The 21,236-nt window shown below is 33.1% G+C and overlaps 1 protein-coding gene across 12 annotated transcripts in view; it reads right to left on the reverse strand.

The window, feature by feature from the left end:
- Positions 1-21,236, reverse strand: part of CSNK1G3 (casein kinase 1 gamma 3) — a 106,341-nt gene that overhangs the window by 14,873 nt on the left and 70,232 nt on the right. For 5 of the 12 annotated variants that reach the window (XM_017859739.1, XM_017859732.1, XM_017859728.1 and 2 more), the window contains 5 exons: positions 14,041-14,126; positions 13,683-13,767; positions 11,625-11,773; positions 10,762-10,857; positions 7,018-7,113 (listed from right to left, as the gene is read on the reverse strand). In XM_017859739.1, coding sequence (XP_017715228.1) covers positions 7,018-7,113; positions 10,762-10,857; positions 11,625-11,773; positions 13,683-13,767; positions 14,041-14,126 — 512 coding nt within the window. The remainder of the gene's footprint in view (positions 1-7,017; positions 7,114-10,761; positions 10,858-11,624; positions 11,774-13,682; positions 13,768-14,040; positions 14,127-21,236) is intronic. The other 7 variants (XM_017859740.1, XM_017859735.1, XM_017859737.1 and 4 more) reach the window with 3 other exon arrangements.

The following is a 21,236-nucleotide window of genomic DNA, read 5'->3' on the forward strand; positions in this document are numbered from 1 at the left end:
ACTGAGAAATGAACACTGCGTTTGTGCCTACAGCTGAAAACACACAAAACTGCCTTGATAATCTTCAAAGGCAATCTAAAGAAAAGAATACTCTTACATCTAATACTCTCACATGCCTCTCCTTTTCTGGGGTACTTGCTGCCTCCTTTCTGTCATTCTACTGAGTTGTAAATTTTTTCTCTTTATTTCTCTCTCTCTGAAAACATTTAAAAGTAATTATTTGTTCTAATTATTGAACATAATTTGGTTCTTTATTCTTAATTTTGAAAATGTCAGAGCCTCTGCACTAAATTGGAAAGGAGATAGAAAGCAGTATTCTTATCTCACATATTCACTACCTTGAACAGAGTGCATGTATCCGGTACATAATCAAACAGTTCACTGAACAATTTCCACTGCTCTTTTCTCAACATACTATTCAACAGGTTTCTTAGTCTCCCTTTTGTTCAATGGCCCTAGAAAGGTAGAGGGATGCCACCTCAACTTACAGGCAGCTCCTCTGACACGTCTTCCCCTATTTTAAGCAACATAACTGAAAATTTAAAAACCCAGGTAGTCTAAATTCTGGCAACATTAATTACATATTTTCTAGCAACAGTGACTATATATACGCTGCAATTATATAATCTGATTTACTTTAGTTCACAGAGGAAGACTTTTTATACCTGACTGTGGTAAACTTTATTTTATTGAAATGTTTCAAATCCCATTTTACCTGGTTGACCAGAACCAGACCAGAAAGAAGCAACATCTTCCTTTAATGTAAATATGCCAGGGTTTCCCAGATTCCCCAATCCTCTGAGTAGAGGCTAGTATCCCAAGCTCAGAATAGAATCACTGTGGTAACAGAGTTAAGATAGGATATTGTTGTTGATCTTCATAAAACTGGCCTATTTAACACCGGTGACTTGAAACTGTATCATGGCATTAAAAGTATTTTCACTTAAAATTTGTGCCTTTTTGCAAAAGGGTTTTACAAAGAAGAAATGAAGATATAATATGGTAAATAATATATCATTATATTCCTGGAAGGCTAAAACAATCAAATATGTACAAATTTTTTTATAAGCCAAATTCTAAAGAACAATTCTATTTCAGTGACATTTCTAGAATTATAACTTGAACTAGAAGATGAGTCTCTGAAATACTAGTGTACATCAGGCTGATTTCTTAAAAGTATATAAAAATGGCAGATATTCTGAGGTTTGACATTTCAAAAAACAATTCAGGCATTATACAGGATTGTTGTTGTTCTTGAAAAGAAATTTCCTCTGACATTCCCAATTTGACAAGAAACTTAATATGGTTCTTATTTTAAGAAGATTAAAAAAAAAGGCAACTAGACTCCAGTTTTACTGTCAGAATTTAAGAGGGATATTGGAGAAAGAGCTCACAAGCAAGTCTGAGCTCTTTAACTTAACAGATGCCTGACAAATCCAATTCCAAAAGATGTTATTCTTATAGACTTACAGTACAGACATAACACATAGTATCTTTATTGTCAATGATTTTTAAAAGCAAATTAATGTACTTTCCAAATATAATTAATTCATACACATTAGTTATACTACTGTCTTCCTAATTGCTTTTTTTTTTTTTTTTTTTTGAGATGGCGTATCATTCTGTCACCCAGGCTGAAGTGCAGTGGCACAATCTTGGCTCATTTGCAACTTCCGCCTCCCGGGTTCAAGCAATTTGCCTACCTCAGCCTCCCAAGTAGCTGGGATTACAGGTGTGCACCACCATGCCCGGCTAATTTTTGTATTTTTAGTAGAGATGGGATTTCATCATGTTGGCCAGGCTGGTCTTGAACTCCTGACCTCAAGTGATCACCTGCCTCAGCCTCCCAAAGTGCTGGGATTACAGGCATGAGCCACCATGCCCTGCCTGTCTTCCTAATTTCTATTTGATATCCTGTAAGCAAGATTACCACGTAGAGCCTTGATACAATGTATGAATTCACCAAATATATTAATTAGCCAAATTCTCATCTATCCAATCATCTGTTAGAAATTCTAAAACATATATTTATGTATTCAGCTTTTTTAAAAGGCATCTATAAGAAAGCACACTAATGAGATATAATAATAGTTAAAAGAGTGACTTCAAATAATTTTCTGAACCTGTGTTACAGTACACATATACTATATGAAACCAACTTCTTTACATATCCTAAAGACTAAAGGCATAATTGGTATTCTTGGTATTGCAAAAGATGACCCTAAAGCACAGTGACATGCTCACAAACTTTCAACAAAGATAAGCCAAAATGGATTTTCAATTAACTTCCACTTAGGATAATTATTTTCCTTGATCATCCCAGTCTTCAGAGATGTTACTGTAAATGTTAATGCAAAAAAAAAAAATAAATTCATAATACTGATTTACCACAATGATAATAGATAAGGAATTTCTTAAACTAGATCAAAGGAGATGAACTACAATTTATGTAATAAAGGCATATAACTATACTCCTTCCACAACCTCTCTTTTGCAGATTTCAGTACCCCAGAAAACTACGAATAGAAAGATATGATTGTAATAGTCACTAGATTTTGTTCCGTGTTAATAACTGCATTTTCAAATATTTTATAGACTGAAACTAGTGTTAGAAATGTTTTAGAAAGGTCAGTATTCACAATTAATGTAATTGAGATAATGGTATCTACTATTCCTCTTGACTTTTAATCACGTATGTTTTATTATCATCTCAAGATACATTTGCCTAATCCTTTTTGGTTATCACCAGCTGTATTTTTATTTGTTCTGATGCTTCATCAGCTGAAAGATCAGACTGCTTATTACAACAATGAATGTTATTCTTTCGTTTTCCTCAACAATGCCTGGTTGCACAACATATGTGCACCATTTGTAATTCTGCCCCTTTTCCTCCCAAGTGCTCAGAGTCACACTATTCGTTAGATTCAAACCAAAGACTGTACAACTATAAGAGATTTCCAAACAATCAGGAGGTATTCATAGTACATGTACATAGTACAAGCATGTAAACAATTTTTCAGCAGTGTCCTTAATATTTGTCTTTTTACTTTTGCTTACAGTTGCCTCTATACAGGATCAGATTTTCAGTTGGCACTGAGCTCAGTGGATTTGTGCTACAGTGAAAAGCACAGCTAAAATGGAATTAGAGATTACTACTATCTGTTGTCAGTGGTATATTTTAAAACCTAATTTTGGGGATATTGATTTGCCATGTAGAAACATATCAAAAAGGGGTAATAACGGAACTTTTCCTCAGGCCCATACCCAACTAAATTCAACCTTCTAATTATTTTCAAAGTCTTTCATTTCTTGTTATCCCCACTACTCAATATTTTTCCTCAACTACAGACTTTTGACAGCTGTATCCCTTATTTAGACTTACCTCCTTTCAATCTAGTCTACAGCAAAAGCAATCTTTAGAAAACACTAATCAAATTTGGTCTCCCAGTCCCCTTATGGCTACCCATTATCCTCAGAATAAAGCCAAATTTAGTAACAAGACATGGTAGATCCTTCATGATTTACCTCCAGCACACCTTCTCAGTCTCATTTCTCAACACACACCAGCTTGACTAAATCAGCTTCCTCAATATGTCTCTCTTGCCACAACCTTATTCATATTGTCTTCACTGCCTGGTATACTCCTCTCTTGATCCCTTCTATCTTCTTCAGTTGATTAACTCCCACTGATTCTTTATGTCTCAGTTTAGATGTCACTTTCCCCAGAAAGTCTTGACTCATCCAGGTTAGGTGCTTTTCCTATCAATTCTCCTAGTACCCTGTGCTACCTCCACGTATCACCCTGCGTGTTCATCAGCCTTCTCCACTGACTTCTTTATGGACACAGGCACCATGTCTTTATACATTTCTTTTCATTCAAAAAAACCTAGAAGAGCCTAGCATGTAACGAACACTTAGCTATTTGCTGAGTAATGAATGGCCAAGAAACTGAATGTGGTTAAGTCTGAGTTTCTCAGCCATATTTATTATTACCAATGATTCTAAGAGGGAACCAAGAGGGGGCACACCTGATTCCCCTAGGGGTTTTCCAGAACACAGGCTGATACAAAATGAAGTTTTTAGATATTTGAATATTGTTCTTATTCTCGAGAATGGAAAAGTTTATCGAATGTACAGCTGTATCTTTTAGCTACTGACTTAATATGATTGAATTAAAGAGATAAAATTAGAAAATCCCATTCATCAATGCTTTCTTTTGACTATACCTCTAACATTTCACTTCCCAGAGATCAATAAAACTACTACTCAAGTTTCTTAATTTGCAAAAACAATAGATTCTACAGTTATCTAACACTTCCTAAGCCTCAAGCTCTATGCTAATTACTTTTTAAAATTTTCATAACAAAACCATAAGGTAGAGGAACTGTTAAAATCCTCATTTACTAATAAATAAACTTGGCACAGAATTTGAACTCAAATATGACTGCAGAGCTTGGGCTCTTAACTGCAACATCATCAACTTGGTAACTCTATGTCTGGTCTGCTATACAGTAATTCTGGAAAGGCAGGGAGTTCAAATTTAGGCTCTGCTGGTAATTTCCACTAAAAGTACATGTGAAATAAATATCTGAGGATCTTTCTATAGGTCAAAAATGGCAAGAGGTTTCATCTTATATGTCAACTCTAAACAGCTTGGAATGATTTTCAGTGCTGCACTGACAGCCAAGATCAGTTCCAAGGAAAAGACTGCACTGATGAGGAGTGAAAGCCATAGTTTTACCAAGGCTCATTTTAAGTAACTGTTGATTCTGTTTCTGGATATCCTAAATCTGTATCACATTTCAACACCAGATAGCTACCTATTAATTATGGAAATGTCTTTCCTAAAATATCTATTCGATGATATACTCTTAGTATGTTGGTTATGAATAATTTAATTGCCATATAAAGTCTTTGCCTCTCCTGCAAAGCCAACATTTGAAAGTTTGTTCAACAGGTGATTTAATGATCATTGCACAAAGAAGCCCAAGGCAAATTCTTCTCATACTTTTGTATTACTAAAAATTTTTTTTCTCTATTTCTCCTCCATCAGACAATGAGAGTAATATTAATAGAACATATTGTTTCCCTTTATGCCTTCATTTAGAATCAAATATAGTATTCAATTATAATAATATTAGTTCAAATTTCAGGTACTTTTCTTTGGTCTTATTATGTTTTAATTTATAATTTCATTAGTCCAGTTACACAAGGGTCATATCATAAATTTTCAAATAATTTTGAAAGTGTACAGGACATAAATTATAAATGAATTCAGTCTTTATTTTGGAGTGGGAAGGATTCAGGCATGATCCTACTTAGGCTATCATATTAGGCCATCATATCATGTGTCAGTTAACATTATAAAATACACGAAGTCAATGAAAATACTATTCTTTGTTTTACCTATGTATTTATGGACTTATGTATTACTAGAAATCTATTAAGTTGATCACTTATTGAATATTAGGATGAAGTCCGATGTAGTCTCAGTAGGCTGAAAACTCTTAGAAATAATGAGAAATGAGCAATGTTCAAACATCTCTGTGAAAACATGTGAAAAAATAAACATGAAGTAGTGAAATAATGAGTGAATAATGAAATTCATTCACCCTTTGAGCCACCTCAGGGAATCACATACGAGTAAGAAGAGGCTAAGAAAATAAATCTGGTAATGGTACAGAAATGGTAGGAAAATTTTCTAATAGTGCCTTAATTGTTGCACTGAGCAAAACACTTGCACACATACACACAAACTTAAAACCATATGAACATATATATAGATATGTACAAAATATAGTTTGTGTTATGCAAATATAATATAATTTACTTGGCTAGCTTTTCTAACTATATGAATTGAGGTCATAAAAACTTTTACAATTTAGATACCCTTGCCTCTAAGTCCTTCACCCTAGACTTTTATAGATCTACTCAAATAAGTCTACCACACACTACTGAAAATTCCATAAACTACAAAAGTCTACAAAAGTACTTGATTATATAATTTAAATTACCTCTAAAATTTAATGGTGAGAAAGACATGAGAGCTCATAAGATTTAATTTTTAGAATTCAAATCAAGAAAGAATAGAATCCAGAGTACAGAATCAGTTGATTAAATATATACATTAAGAAAAATGCAAATTTGATAAAATTGCAAATTATTCAGGTGAAAATATGTAAAGAAAAAAATGAAAATGTAAAAAAAATTCTAAATTGAAATGTACTGAGATAACATTTGTTATCTCACTTACTTTAAGCTTTTAGATTACCTTAAACTAACGTTTTAAAAGACAATACGAGACGCAGCAATCTTTCCCTATTTCTACAATATACATAAATGATTAAAATTTACGGGGCAATGGAGGGCTGAGTACATATAAGTAGCTGTGTCTAAGTGTATAAAAAAGGTGAAAAGAAATCATAAATAAGGGAGTGCTTTAAATTTATCTAAAAAGACACACAATTTATTGAGGGGAGTATTAAACATTTGTCATCAAAATTTCCATCTCATATATTTTATAAGTACAAACAAAACATGCTATTATAAAAATTAGGGTCATGTTTATTTGAACAATTAATCAGAAAGTATATTCTGAGTACTTAGGATGAAAAAAAGATATTTAACTGATTAAGTTTAAAGGAGGCAAAGTCAATGAATGGGAAAAAATATAAAATGTTCTATTAAAGCGTTAAAAGACTGATCTTATTATTGGAAAGTCAAGTTTAATACCTATTTCAAGCATAATACTGTTTGTTTTCTAATCTCCTGTATGCCTTAAATATTGTTGCATATAGTTGCAAAATGAACAAAGGAAAATCTTGGTATTCCTGATGGTCTTTCTAGACCACGTTAATTTTGGCTTTTCTGGTTAAATAACAAAGGAATAGAATTATGGCTAGAGAAGTTCAGCAACAAATTTTCCATTAAGATATGAAATCATGCCATGAGTTCCAAAAAAAAGGGTTAGTTGTATAAACCTGGGTAATAATCACTCATGCAAAAATCAGAAAATACCTGTACCGAGCCACCATGTCTGTCTGCTGCAAGGTGAGCTCTCAAATGGTGGGGATTTGCCTGCTGGGAGTCCCAAGCTGCCCTGTGGTCTGCCGACTGCCATTTATTAAATGCATATGGCATGCATGGAAGAAGAAAAACCCAATATGTTAAACATCTTATCCTCATAATATATAAAACAAATGTATAAAAGGAAATTTAAAATACCCTTACTATTCTGAATCATGGTGCAGTTATCTTTGTATACAGAATGTGGGGTGATTTTAGCTAAGTTGTCAAATTGTGTAATGATCAACAATAAAAATAAAATAGAACCATAAAATTTTAGAAGTAAAAATACCTTAGAAATCACAGACTCTACCCTCTAGCTTTATAAATGAACTAACAAAGAACCAGAAAGGTAAAAATGCCATGACCAAGACAGAACTCTGAATAAACCATGGGCACACTAGAAGCCCACCCACTATATTTTTACACAGTAGAGGTCATCACTGGTTTTCTGATGAGGAGCTATTCCTAGCAAGGTACAAATGATAGCCCTTAAATAACTGTACCTGAGATTCTAAAAATATTTTCTCTCTTGCTTAGTCCCCCATTTCTGATTGTGAGAATAATATGAGAAAACAGAAAAGTTCTTTGAAAAGGGAGAAGCACTATACAGAATACTATCAGAATATGACAAAACAAACATTTTTTTTTCTAAGTGATAATCCTATACATATGAATCTCTTTGCTTCCTTGATTTCCTTTTATCTGTTTCAAATTAAGGAACCCATGTCTATGAAATAATCTGAAAACTCTTGATGTTTTTAGATCCCTTGGCAAATCTGCATGGCAATAACAAGCCAGTAAAATTCATAATCTACCAGTAAAATTAATAGTAGTTTCTTAATAGGGGTCAACTTCTGTTTCAGGAAAATGTGGACAACACTAATAAAAAGTAGGGAGAAGAATATACTATTTAAGCTTTATTACATGTGTGGTTCTGAATTAGCTGCTTTATATTTTATCATATTTTGAGGTAGATATTATCATCCCCTTTTACTGATGAAGACAGTGAGACTTCCCTACAGTCACAGACCTAGCAAGGAGTACAAGAGGAATTCCAACTCAGAGCCTAACGCTCTTCCAGTAATACTAGCCAGCTCCTTACCAAAATTAAATATATTCTAAAGCCTTCAGTACTCTTTTCTTTCTTTCTTTCTTTTTCAAACAAAGTCATGAAAATCTTGCCACAAAGTGCCAAGCATATTGGAGTATACGGACCCTCCAGCATATTGTTGGCCAGAGCAACCTTAAGGGGAGAGATGTAAAATTCAAGTAGACACATGAATAAATGTTCTGGCACTAAGCTTCCTAAATTGTACAATGCAAAATTACATACTCTGTGGCATAAAGTATGTCATCAAAACAATGATAGTTCTATAATGTCTTTTCGTTAAACCCTCCAAATTCATAACCAGAATTAAGCAGATTTGTAGCTTAAGTTGAAATCAATCAGATGAAGTCAAGTCTAGAAAAGATTAAAGAATAAAAATTATGCTAAAATTGAGACAAATATCTAGGGCAATCAGCAGTATTTTGGAGTCGTGGAACTCTCTAAGAATATAGTAAGAGCTACACGTTCTCTCCTGAAAATAAATAATTACAGGTACCCCACAATTTCAGGATCCCCTCAACTTAAATTTATCATTTATCTACGGGAATTACAAAGGTTTAAGTCATTTGAAATCATCTTTCTTCCTCTGGGATTGTGAACTGTGGGTTTCTCATAGAACTTAAGCTGCTTAGTGGTCTAGAGATATTTAAGAAGAGTTTTTTTAGATATACAACTTTTCTATCATGATGAAAATCTGTATATTCACATCCCAAATTCAATATATAAGGCTATCCTAAAGAACTGCCTACAAATTATATATATACATACATATACATATATACACACATACATATATATACACACACACACACATATATATACACCCTACATTTAGTGCAACAAGGACTGGACAAATGAAACATGGTTCCCACTCTCAGTGAGCTTACAATCTACTTAGCAAGACATGTCTGAAACATGTAGAAAACTAAAAGTCTAAAACATTAGATTTATAATTTAATTCAACAATAGAGGAATTTCACTTATTATAATACCTAACAGCTCAAGTGGAGAATTTCAAGGAATACCATATTAATCTTCTTCCAAGTACATTCAAGGAATTAACTCTGGTTTATAAAACACAAACTAAGTCTCAACTTCTGAGCCATTTCTTTCTTTATACAGAATCTTTTCACAGCACTCCAGCTGTCAACTAATTTTAATTTATATATGAAGTAAATTTATGTATGAGATGCTTTATAGTACCAATTTTCTAAGTCAAAATGTAATATTAATCTTTTAAAATTGGCCATGATTTACAGCATAATATTGTTAAACACTCCCTAAAATGTAGCATTTTATTTTGCTATGATTTTTAACAAGTGGTGTTCTTTCTTTTGATTTTCATCCTGTTTTTATCTTTAATCTTCACTTAAACTTTGATGGGATAAACAATATGAAAGTAAAAAAGGATGGCACGCTATCTTTCTCCAGAAAGGGTTCTAACAGAAAATTTCTAGACACTCCTTAACTCAGCATGATAGCAAAATTTTTAAGTCAAAGATACCTTCAATAAAACTTTCTTACCAAAAAAAAACAGAGAGAGAGAGAGAAATTAAAACATTGCCCAAAATTTCAACAGCTTTCCATTCCTTTACCTGGCCAGGAAACATGAACTCTCTACTTGATCAACTTCTATGCCTTATCTCAGACTGACTCTCTACTCCCTCTCTAATCCATCTCTACCTACTCTCTGCTCCAAACAAATTGAACCGCTTGCTATTCCTCAAATTCTCTACTTTTAAACGTCTGCTTCATATTTTATATTATTCACTCTCCCCAAAATGCCCTTATTTCTTCATTTCCCTTTAAAAATTCCATTCATTCTCTGGGTTTGTGTCAAAAGCTACCTCTTCCATAAAATCTTCATAGAGCCCCACATATGATCTCCTCCATGGCACTTTATTAGTGTTTCGTGTAATATAACTTATTCTCTTTTTAAATATAGTTATTTCTGTATTTATTGTAATAATAATGATAACAGTAACAGCAGACACAAGAGTTTTGATTGAATGAAAGCTTATTTATGCTACAAATTAACATGCATTATTTCCATTTTATAGATGAGGAAACTGAGGCTTTGAGAGATTAACTTATTTGCCCAGGGTCAAGCCATATCCACGTATGCCTGATTCTAGAGAATTGAGTGAGCTCTTAGCTACAACACTGCTTTTAGTCACTGGTGACAAAATCATTCTTAAAGGTTACACTTTCTTTTTTACTTCTTAATTTCTATAATGTGTAGAATAGTAGCTTTACAATAGCAGAAATTCAATAATTTACTGAACTAAACTACAGTTAGAAAGATCAAGTGCTATTACAATTCATTCCAATAGGGTATCCAAATACTCCCATTGTAACAGAATATGAAATATTCCTCAGTTTACACTAATTTGTACCATTAATTAGGGATTTATGCTTAAACATTTTAATGCTATTATTAAACTAATAAACAGTGAAAATTAAGAGAAAATAGTTTATCTATTAAAAATATGTATTTTCAATCCTTCAGTATGTTTTATCTATTGAAGAAAAAAGTGTGTTTCAATCATGAAAGGAAGATATTTCATATCTAAAGGGCAGCAAACCTGGTTTTTGGATTGTTGCATCTTATCTCTGTGTTGATGTGCTTCTCTGTTTGATGACAGAGCAGGATCTTGCTGAACTGCACCCACTGGAGTAGGCTACAATACAATAACAATTGGTATCAATACATTCTATTTCAGAAATCTTATTTAAAATCATTTATTTATCTGCTTAAAAGAATTAAGGAAAAAACAAAAGACTGTTAAATAAACTAAGGCTTTAAGTAAAGGCATCATTCTCAAAATAGGTTGTTAAAGCTAAGAAGGTAAAGCAAAGAGAATATACCTAGTTTTTAAAGTGTTTTTAAAATATTTAAATTCTTTATAAAGTACTTATTTTTACATCTACAAAAGATCTTCTAATGCTGCCATCACTTTTAGGTTACATTTTCATATCAAAATGATAAAAATGTGTATGTTTATGCCTCTCATTTCCAAAGCAAATGTATAAATAGAATAAACTTTTAAGAAAATTAAAAGAATTTTAAAAAACTATTAAAATTGCTTATTTCCAATATTTTGACTTGAAGAGAATTATACAAATTTTAATTTTCATCAAGGTATTAAAGTATTAAATTAATCATGAGAATATTACACAAAAAGAGTATATTTGACATTAAGAACTAAATCAGGATGGAAAGTTAAAAGTAACTCTTCATGCTAAAAGGCAAAGAATCCAGATGTAGGGCTTTTGAAAAACTCAAAGAATACTAGTACGGTGCTACCTGCAGAAACGTCCTTTAAAAAACAATAAAATGAATCCTTTAAAACAACTATTTGTTCTCCACTCTTTTCAACTGAAGATACTGTACTATTAAAAAGACAACCGATACTATAAATAATATTTTATTATGTAGAATACTCACCAACTGTTTACCAATCCAGTCATATTCATAATCAAACATATATCCTTTTCGATCAAACAAGTCAGTAAAAAGCTTTCTCAAGTAGTCATAGTCTGGTTTTTCAAAAAAATCTAGCCTTCTTACATAACGAAGATATGTTGCCATTTCTTCTAGAAATAATATAAAAATTATTTGGACTATACTTTTCTTTAATACTCAATAATAAAGTTAAGTATCTAAAAGCACATTGTATTATATAAAAGCACTTGAAAAGTAACAAAATTATATTGCAATTTAAATTTTTCTAAGTTAAATTACAACAAAATAAAAAAGAGGAAAAGAAGGAAGAGAATATAGACACAAGAAAAATGAGAGGTTTAGTTTAACAACCACTATTTTTGCTTCATTTCATTAGGAAAAGCTAAAATTTTTATTTTTATAAGATTATTTTTAATATTTGGCAGTATGAGAAGTTGAATAAGCAGTTTAATAATGTATGATTAATCACAAAGCATCATATTCAGTTTACAAATTTAAAATTTTATTTAAAATACCGGTGAGAACTGATTTATATGAAAGCATCTGTATTGGCCTGCTGGATTTCCTTTAAAATCAGTGACATATACCAACTAACTAATAGAGAATTCAAATTCCTAAGCTTGGTTTTGAGCAGTATTCTAACCAATTAAGCTAACAAAGGAAAGCTAAAACAAATCTCAAAAACATAACACAAGAGCACAGTGTAAGTCTTCTCTTAATTTCTAGTCAGATATTTAACAATTATTTGGCAACATACAAATCTCTGCATGCTATTGTAATTCTCAACTGTATTAGATGTAAGTATTTTTAAGGGTAATACTTTTCAGAAGAAAAAAACAAAAAAAAAATATAAAAAAAAACAATAGGCAAAATGGTGAGCAATTAGTAAAGCAGGGCATTTCACCATCACTACAGGGCACAAAAAATCACTACAGTAAGAGATGGTAAGTTACACCTAGCATTCACAGGCAGCCCCAGCCAGTAGGAAAAAGATCACACCCAGTACAATGAGGCAATAAAAGTGGTACGCAGTGGCCTTCTTTATGTGGTGACTCTCCCACTATTCCACTTTCTAGCTAAATACCTGGCCAATTTAATTTGCCAACCCCATTTTCCCACCTTTATATAGGCTTCCTTTATGACAACTATCCTACCTGCCTACACCTAAACTGCTAGTACTATTAACCGACATTTAAAAAAATCTACTTCTAGATATTATAGCAAGAAAGGAAAATATATAATGTTTGCTGTCAATGAATAATATAAACAAGCTTGAGAAAGAGCTACTTTGGTTATGTTGATGATAATATCATTATTACATTAATAATGCCAGCATTATACAGGAGAACCAGGGGATACTAAAGTGAGATAGGAATTCAGTATTTTATCTTCAAATTTAGTTCTCTTTTCACTTAATGTGGCTGCACAAATAAATCACAGTCGTTATTTTAATATCCTAACAAGTTATTCTTATTCCTTAATTGATTTAGAAACCTTAAGTAAATTTTTGTTGGCTTAATTTGAGTTGCCATAAATCTACTTGAAAGCAAAATTTTTTCATAAATGCATACAGCTCCCCAATATAAAATTAGCCCAAAACTAGTGAGGTCAGTAAGGTTGTACTGGCCTTACTTAATTTAAATGAGTTTAATGTGAAAACTAAACCAAATCATACTTCATATACCTCCTTTGAGCTTGACATTGAGACCCAAATGACTAACACTGTATACCAAAACTTTGTAACTGGCATTTCTCAGCAAAAATTTTAACTTATTAAAAGTATATCACTAAAGAAAATATTACTTCAGCTGGTACTGATCAACACTATTAACAGATAGGATTTTCTTCCATTAATACCATTTGCAAAGCAAAGGTACAAAGTGTTCCTGTGGGTTCGGCATCAAATGCTGACATCCTTTAAATCATATTTTAGCTCTTTTTTTTTTTTTAAGCATAGAAACAAATTTATAAACTTAAGCAACAAAAATTAGCATTTCTAGTTTTCTGTATATAATGTATCAACCTCACATTATTCATTACCTGGAAAATTTTCACATAACACTTCTATTGGTGTAGCCCGTTTTGTATCTCCAATTTTCTGATACCTCTCTTTTAATGTGTCAGCCTAAAACAGAAAAAAAACATCTTGAGAATGTGGTAATTTAAAAATTATTTAGCTGGGGCTGCACACGGTAGCCTGTAATCCCAGAGCTTTGGAAGGCCAAGGCAGAAGGAATGCTTGAGCCCAGGAGTTTGAGACCAGCCTGGGCAACACAGTAAGCCCTGATGCCTACTTACAAAATAAAATGTTAAAATATGAAAATTGTTTACTTGGAAGAGAGAACCTTAATATCTTCACATTTCATGAAATTCAATAAAGAAACACAAAAACAATTACCTTTAAGCCTTGCCAAGGAAGACTGCCTCTCAGAAAATACATGAACATATGACCTAAAGCTTCTAAATCATCTCTTCTACTTTGTTCTGAAATATAAAAGAAATATAAATTTCACTTTTCTCTAACAGTTAAGGATGGAAGAATGGAGAGTTTGTTCTTTCATTATGTATAAATTAATTTCCAAAAGTTCAACATATAAATACAAAATACAGATATAGTACCTATAAGTGATAAATTATATCTATATAATGTTTTCACATTAAGATTATTGTGCATCTTTAAAATATTCCTTTATAATTTTTAGATGCTGTTAGAGATTTATTTTTCTGCTTAGATATCTATTCATGGAAGTAAAGGCCAAGGGGAAAAGAGTTCCATGGTCAATCAGAGTCACTATATACTATAGCTCTGTCTTAAAGATTCAGGTAACATATTAAAACTTCTGAGAAGTCTAGAGTTTAAAATGTTTAACTCTTTCAACCCTGCATTTCCTAAAGTTATATGAGCACAAAACTTCCATGATAAATATTCTCCATTAAATTAAACATGATTATGGGGTATTGTGTTTAATGTATTTTAAGAAAAACTTGTGTTTGACACATACCAACCTTAATAACCCCTTCACTATCACCAAAAATACTGCTTGACCAAACTGTCGTTTTCAAGTTGTTGTAACAAAATGTCATTTAGCACATACGTGAATAAAGATCACAGACAAAGGCTCAGGGAGATGCTTATAAATATTTGCTGACTGAATGATATTTCAATTTTTCTGTCACTGATGTTAAATACTTAAGATTTCTTGATATTTCAAAATAATACCAAAATGCTAACTATCAATGAGAAAATACTTTAATAAGAGGATGTTTGTTTATGTGCAAGATGTTTTATCCACATGAACAACCATACTATCTAGGCAGTACTTAATGCTTTCAGAAAAGCAAACTTTTGAAAGTATGGATCTGAACTAGGATGAAGGGTCAGAAAAGGTTCTGATTTTTACTGTGTAAACATTCTATACTTGTTGATATAGTTTGGCTGTGTTTACACCCAAATCTCATCTTGAATTCCCATGTGTTGTGAGAGGGACGCAGTGGGAGGTAACTGAATCATGGGGGCAGGTTTTTCCCACGCTGTTCTCGTGATAGTGAATAAGTCTTATGAGACCTGATGGTTTTATAAGGAGTTTCCCTACACAAGCTCTCTCTTTGCCTGCCGCCAGCCACATGAGATGTGACTTGCTCCTCCTTGCCTTCCGCCATGACTGTGAGGCCTCCCCAGCCATGTGGAACTGTAAGTCCATTAAACCTCTTTCTTTTGTAAACTGCCCAGTCTCAGGTATATCTTTATCAGCAGCAGCAGCATGAAAACAGATGAATACACTTGTTTTTAATAACCCTTGTTATGATTTAAAGATACTATGTTTGCTTTTATTTAATCCATATATATATACTTCCACCAGACTGCAAGTTGAAGAAGTATACATCAAAATTGGTAGTCATTAAGGCTACGAGACTGGAAGACTAGAGAAGAGATTTCAACTTGCCATTTCACAAGCTAAAAATGTGATATAATGGAGAGTTGTTTTTTTTTTTTTTTTTTCTTGTACTTTTGTTATAAAATATAAGTATACGCTATTAAAATAGCAAATTTTCCAAAATAAGTAGTGGCCTTAAAGTCCCCACATCCACTAATGAAAGTGGGGATAAGAATATGAAAAAAAATGTTATAACTTTTATAACAAAAACTTTACTTCATTAGATTCTGATAGTCTTAAGGGTATAGTTTGATAAGTTTTAACAACACACACACCTGCATAACTACTACCACAATCAAGAGGCATTTCTAATGCTCCAAAAGGTTTCCTAATGTCTCCTGCCTATTACTCTCCTCCAACTCCTACAATACCATCAGCCTCAGGCAACCACTTATCTGCCTTCATCACTACAGATTAGACAGGTGCACATGAATGGAATCATACAGTATAGATTCGTGTCCAAATTCTTTCACTTACTAAGTGTTCAGGATTTATCCATGTTGTTATGTACAATCATACCTCATTACTTTTTAATGCTGAGTAGTACATTAAAATGTGTTTATTCATCTGTTGACAGACATTTGAGCAGGTTCCAGTTCGGGGCTATTGTGAATAAAGCTGTTATGAACATTCTTCTTGTACTAGTCTATGTTGACATAGGTTTTCATTTATGTTGGGTTAATATCTAGAAAGGGGATTGCAATATGATGTTGTAAGTATAGATTTAACTTTATAAAAACCTTCTATACCGTTTTTCCAAAGGGATTGGGTCATTTCACATTTCTACCAGCAATGTATGGGAGTTTCAGTTGTTTCATAACCTGTCCAACCTTTAGTATGGTCTTCTAAATTTTAGCCATGCTAGTGGCTCTGAAGTATAAGCAGTAATAAATCCTTTCAGAAAAGCAAACTTCAAAGTATGGATTAACTGACTTAACTTGCATTTCACTGGTGACTAACGTTGAACTTTATTTCATGCGTTTGCCCATTTAATAAATTGGGTTGTCTTATTAAACAGCTGTAATAGTTCCTTGCATATTCTGGATACAAGTTATTTTCAGATACGTTTTGCCAATACCTTTTCCCTTCAAGAAAACAGTTTGCGGCCGGGCGCGGTGGCTCAAGCCTGTAATCCCAGCACTTTGTGGGAGGCCTCCGAGACCGGGCCCGGGATGCACGAGGTCAGGAGATGCGATCAGACCATCCGGCTAAGCACTGTGAAACCCCGTCTCCTACAAAAATAGGCAAAAACTAGCCGGTGCGAGGTGGCGGGCAGCCTGAGTCACCAGCTATCGGTTGCAGGGGCCTGGGCAGGAGAATGGCGGACCCGGCGGCGAGGCTCGGAGCCTTGCAGTTAAGCTTGAGACCGGCAGCTCAAAACCAGCCGCCCGGCGACAGATGTGAGCACTTCCGTCTCAAAAAAAACAAAAAAAAAAAAGAAAGAAAAGAAAAGCAGTTTGATTTTTTGTTTCCTTAAGAGTAGGTTTAAAAGAAATTTTACATTTTGCTGAAGTCCAATTTATCAAGGTTTTTTTCCTCTTATTTTTTATACTTTTTGATGTCCAATCTAGGAAATCTCTACTCACAGGACCACGAAGATCTTCTCCTGTTTTGTCTTCTAGAAATTTTATAGTTATGGTTCCTACATTTAAACCTATTATTCATTTTGAAGTAATTTTTTTTTTTTTTTTTGCTTTTGGTGTGGAGTAAGGATTTAGATTTATTTTTTTCAAACTGATATCTAGCTACTCTCGTGTAGTTTCTCGGCAAAACTATCCTTTCCCCTCAAGTTGCTTTTGCACCATTCTCAAAATTCAATCAACCATCTATGTATAAGTCTATTTCAGACTCTGTATTCTGACCAACTTATCTTTATCTGCCTTCATATCAATACCACCCAAAATAAACAGAAGGACAAAATAATGACAAATGAGGAAATCAATGACGAGACAATGACCAATGGACAATCAGTAATGAAAACCAATGAAAACAAAAGCTGGACTGGAAAGTTCAATAAAATCGTTAATCTTCTTAGCAGGCTAAAAGAAAGAAACACAAATTACCAACAACAGAAGAAACAGAGGAGGCATCAGAACAGATCCCACAGATATTAAAAGAATGATAAAAGAATACTACGAAACAATCCAATAAATTAAACAACTTATATGAAATGGACAAATATCTTGAAAGCTACTAATAACTAAAACTGCCTCAAGAAGAAAATGTAAATAGCTCTGCATCAATTAAAGAAATTAAATTATTTAAAAACTTCCCAAAATACAATCCAGATAGCATCGCTACTGAATCCTATTAAACAGTTAAAGAATAATACCAATTCTACACAAACTCAGGATTAGAAGAGTTCCCAACTCACTGCATTACCCTGTTACCAACAACAGATAAAGACATTACAATTAAAGGAAACTACAAGAAACATTCCTCATAAACACAGACACGAAATCCTTAAAAAGATAATACCTCATGACTAAGTAAGGCTCATCCTAGGAATGTAGGTTTGGTTTAACTTTTAAAAATCAATCAATGTAATTCACCAAATTAATAGAATAAAATATAAATCATGTCTTCATCTCAGATACAGAAAAAGCACTTGACAAAATTCAACATGTATTAATGATTTTAAAAAACTCTCAGCAAACTAGGAACTACAGGGCAACTTCATCCTGACAACAACTATGAAAAATGTCAACTAACATAATTCTGAAATGATAAAAGACACTCCTAAGATCGGGAACGAACAAAGATGTCCACTCTTACCCTTTCTATTCAGTATTGTACTGGAAGTTCTTGCCAGTACAAAGAAGCAAAGAAAACAAAATTAACAGATATTTAGATTGGAAACGAAGAAATAAAACTACTGCTCTTTGCAGACAACAGGATTGTATATGTAGAAAAATCTAAATAATCTACAAAAGGTCTATTACAACTAGTAGGTGAGTTTTAGCAAGGTTACAGGATATAAGGTTAATATATAAAAATCAACTGGGGCCAGGCTCGGTGGCTCACACCTGTAATCTCAGCACTTTGGGGAGGTCGAGGCAGGAGGATAGCCTGAGACCAGGAGTTCAACACTAGCTTGGGCAACACAGAAAAACCCCAACTTTACGAAAAAAAAAAATTTTTTTAATTAGCTGGTGACTGGGTGTGTTGGCATGCACCTATAGTCCCAGCTACTAGGGAGGCTGAGGTGGGAGGATTCCTTGAGCCTAGGAAGATGAGGTTGCAGGGAGCCATGGTTGCACCACTGCATTCCAGCCTGGGCAACAGAGCAAGACCCTGTCTCTACAAAATAAAAATAAAAATCAACTGGATTTCTATACTCACAACGAGTAAGTGAAAATTGGATTTTAAAACCAATACCTTTACAACAGCATCAAAAACACGAAATATGTAGGGATACATTTATCAATGTATATGCAAGACATATATGCATATTATATATACTATATATGCGTATAGTTTAAAGAACTTAAAATACAGTACAGTAGGGACACATTTATCAGTGTATATGCAAGACATATATGCATATAGTTTAAGAAACTTAAAATACAGTAGTAAAAGTATGCTGAGCCCTACAGTAAGACTCTTTGTTAAGGAGAGAAACTAAATATAAAAGGCAATTCCTCTTTGAATTCTATCCAAGAGGAGCTTTAGTCACATAGTGCTAATAAGCCACGGTCATAAGGTGATCTCGCCTACATGGTTCTATCAGAGAACAGTATTAGTCTCATAACCCACAAAGCATTTCAAAATTCAAGCCATAAATATTAGCTAGTAAAATAAATCTACTACTAAAACTCAGTCTGAAATGCTCTTGACCCTCATAATTCCTTTCTTTGTGTTCTTTCACCAAACGACATATCTGGAAATACATTTTACCATGTAGTAAGTTATAGAAATCACAGGAAGGCTTTCTTTTTGAAACACAGTAACTAAAGAACACCCACTAGGGTCTTTAGTAGTTCTTTTACATGAAAAAAATCTCCCAACAGTAATCTGGCCCTTATTAAACCCTGTTCACGTTTTTTAAAGCACTTAACTACAAAGGCCTGTTTGAAAAGAATGTTTTCCACAAGGCCAAGAATCATTATAAGAACTCTTGCTATGAGCACCTAAAGAAACCAGAAAGTCATTATTTTCTTTACAATAGGTATCATTAAAGATTCTTTTAAAAGGTCTTGAAACCAATTTAAAAGGTACACAGTCAATTAAAATTTTCCTCTTCAGGAATATATGTACCATACAAAATAATCAACACGTATTAAGCGTCTGTGTCCATGCTTTATATACACTATCTTTCAAAATTACAGCTACACTGAAAACAGTTATTTGTAATCCCAAATAAGGAAAGTAAAGCTCAGAAAGATTAAGTGACTACTTCAAAACTAGGTACCTAATAAGTGAAGGGCAAGATTTCAGCCCACTTGTCTACATTTCTTTCATTTTGGAAAGCATTTCATCACTTAATCAAATGTTGACTGGAAACCTTCTGCAATGCTTTTCTATTTAAAAATTCTACCCTTATATCTCAACATTATTTATTTTTCTTTTTTTTAATCTGATTTCATTACTCACTTGCCTAGCACTGTTTCCATTTCAATTGAAATTTCAATTCAATTTTCAATAGAAAATATTCCCTTTTCGTTAACTCAAATTTATCAACGCCTCACATAGAAACAGAAAATTTTCTATGATACATGCATATATTTGCAAAAATAAACTTACTACTGCATTTTCTAACATAATGAAAAACAATGAGGCCAAAAGACATGTTGGCTAACCTAAGTAAGGACATGAGAAGACAAAGAAGACAGCTCAAACAACAAAAATTCTCCCTGAAGAAAGTTTAAATCATTTCTTATAAGTAAAAAAAAAAAGATACACATTATCTACTACAAGGAAGTAAAAGGTTCACTTCATATTTCCTTCTTAAATATTAAAAGTTACTTTAGTTGGCACTACCCTAAAAAAAAACAAAAATACATCTTCCTCAAGATTCATTGAGCTCAGTTTTCAAAATCATATAACAAGGATTTTGAAAAAAATAAAAAAAATAAAAAGAGGGAGAACACAAACCTAAAAAGGAAAAGAACAAAACACAATTATGCAAGACAATACACAGCAACAGTTCACTAAACACGGAATCTAGTAATATAAAGAAAACTTAGAAATCAAAGTTTTCTGTGCAACTGAACCCAGTACATACATTCACTTACTTCCTAAAGTTCTTCTGAAATCTAGTTCTCTTAATTTAGACGTAATTCTAGTAAGTTTGGTGACAAGGTCAAAAGAAGTAAACCAAAGGTAGAGAAAAGCAAAGTATTGCCAGCAGTAGCTATACTACATACAATATCAGAAAGTAAGGGATAACACAGGTGAAAGTCAAAAAAAAAAAAAAAAAAAAAGAGAGAGAGAGAGAGGATGAGAGGATCTATTAAAAAGTATAAATAGGCCGGGAGTGGTGGCTCACGCCTGTAATCCCAGCACTTTGGGAGGCCGAGGCGGGCGGATCACGAGGTCAGGAGATCGAGACCATCCTGACGAACACGGTGAAACCCCGTCTCTACTAAAAATACAAAAAAATTAGCAGGGTGTGGTGGTGGGCACCTGTAGTCCCAGCTGCTTGGGAGGCTGAGGCAGG

Source organism: Rhinopithecus bieti, unplaced genomic scaffold (genome assembly GCF_001698545.2).
Source record: "Rhinopithecus bieti isolate Rb0 unplaced genomic scaffold, ASM169854v2 scaffold_48739, whole genome shotgun sequence".
Classification (NCBI taxonomy): Eukaryota; Metazoa; Chordata; class Mammalia; order Primates; family Cercopithecidae; genus Rhinopithecus; species Rhinopithecus bieti.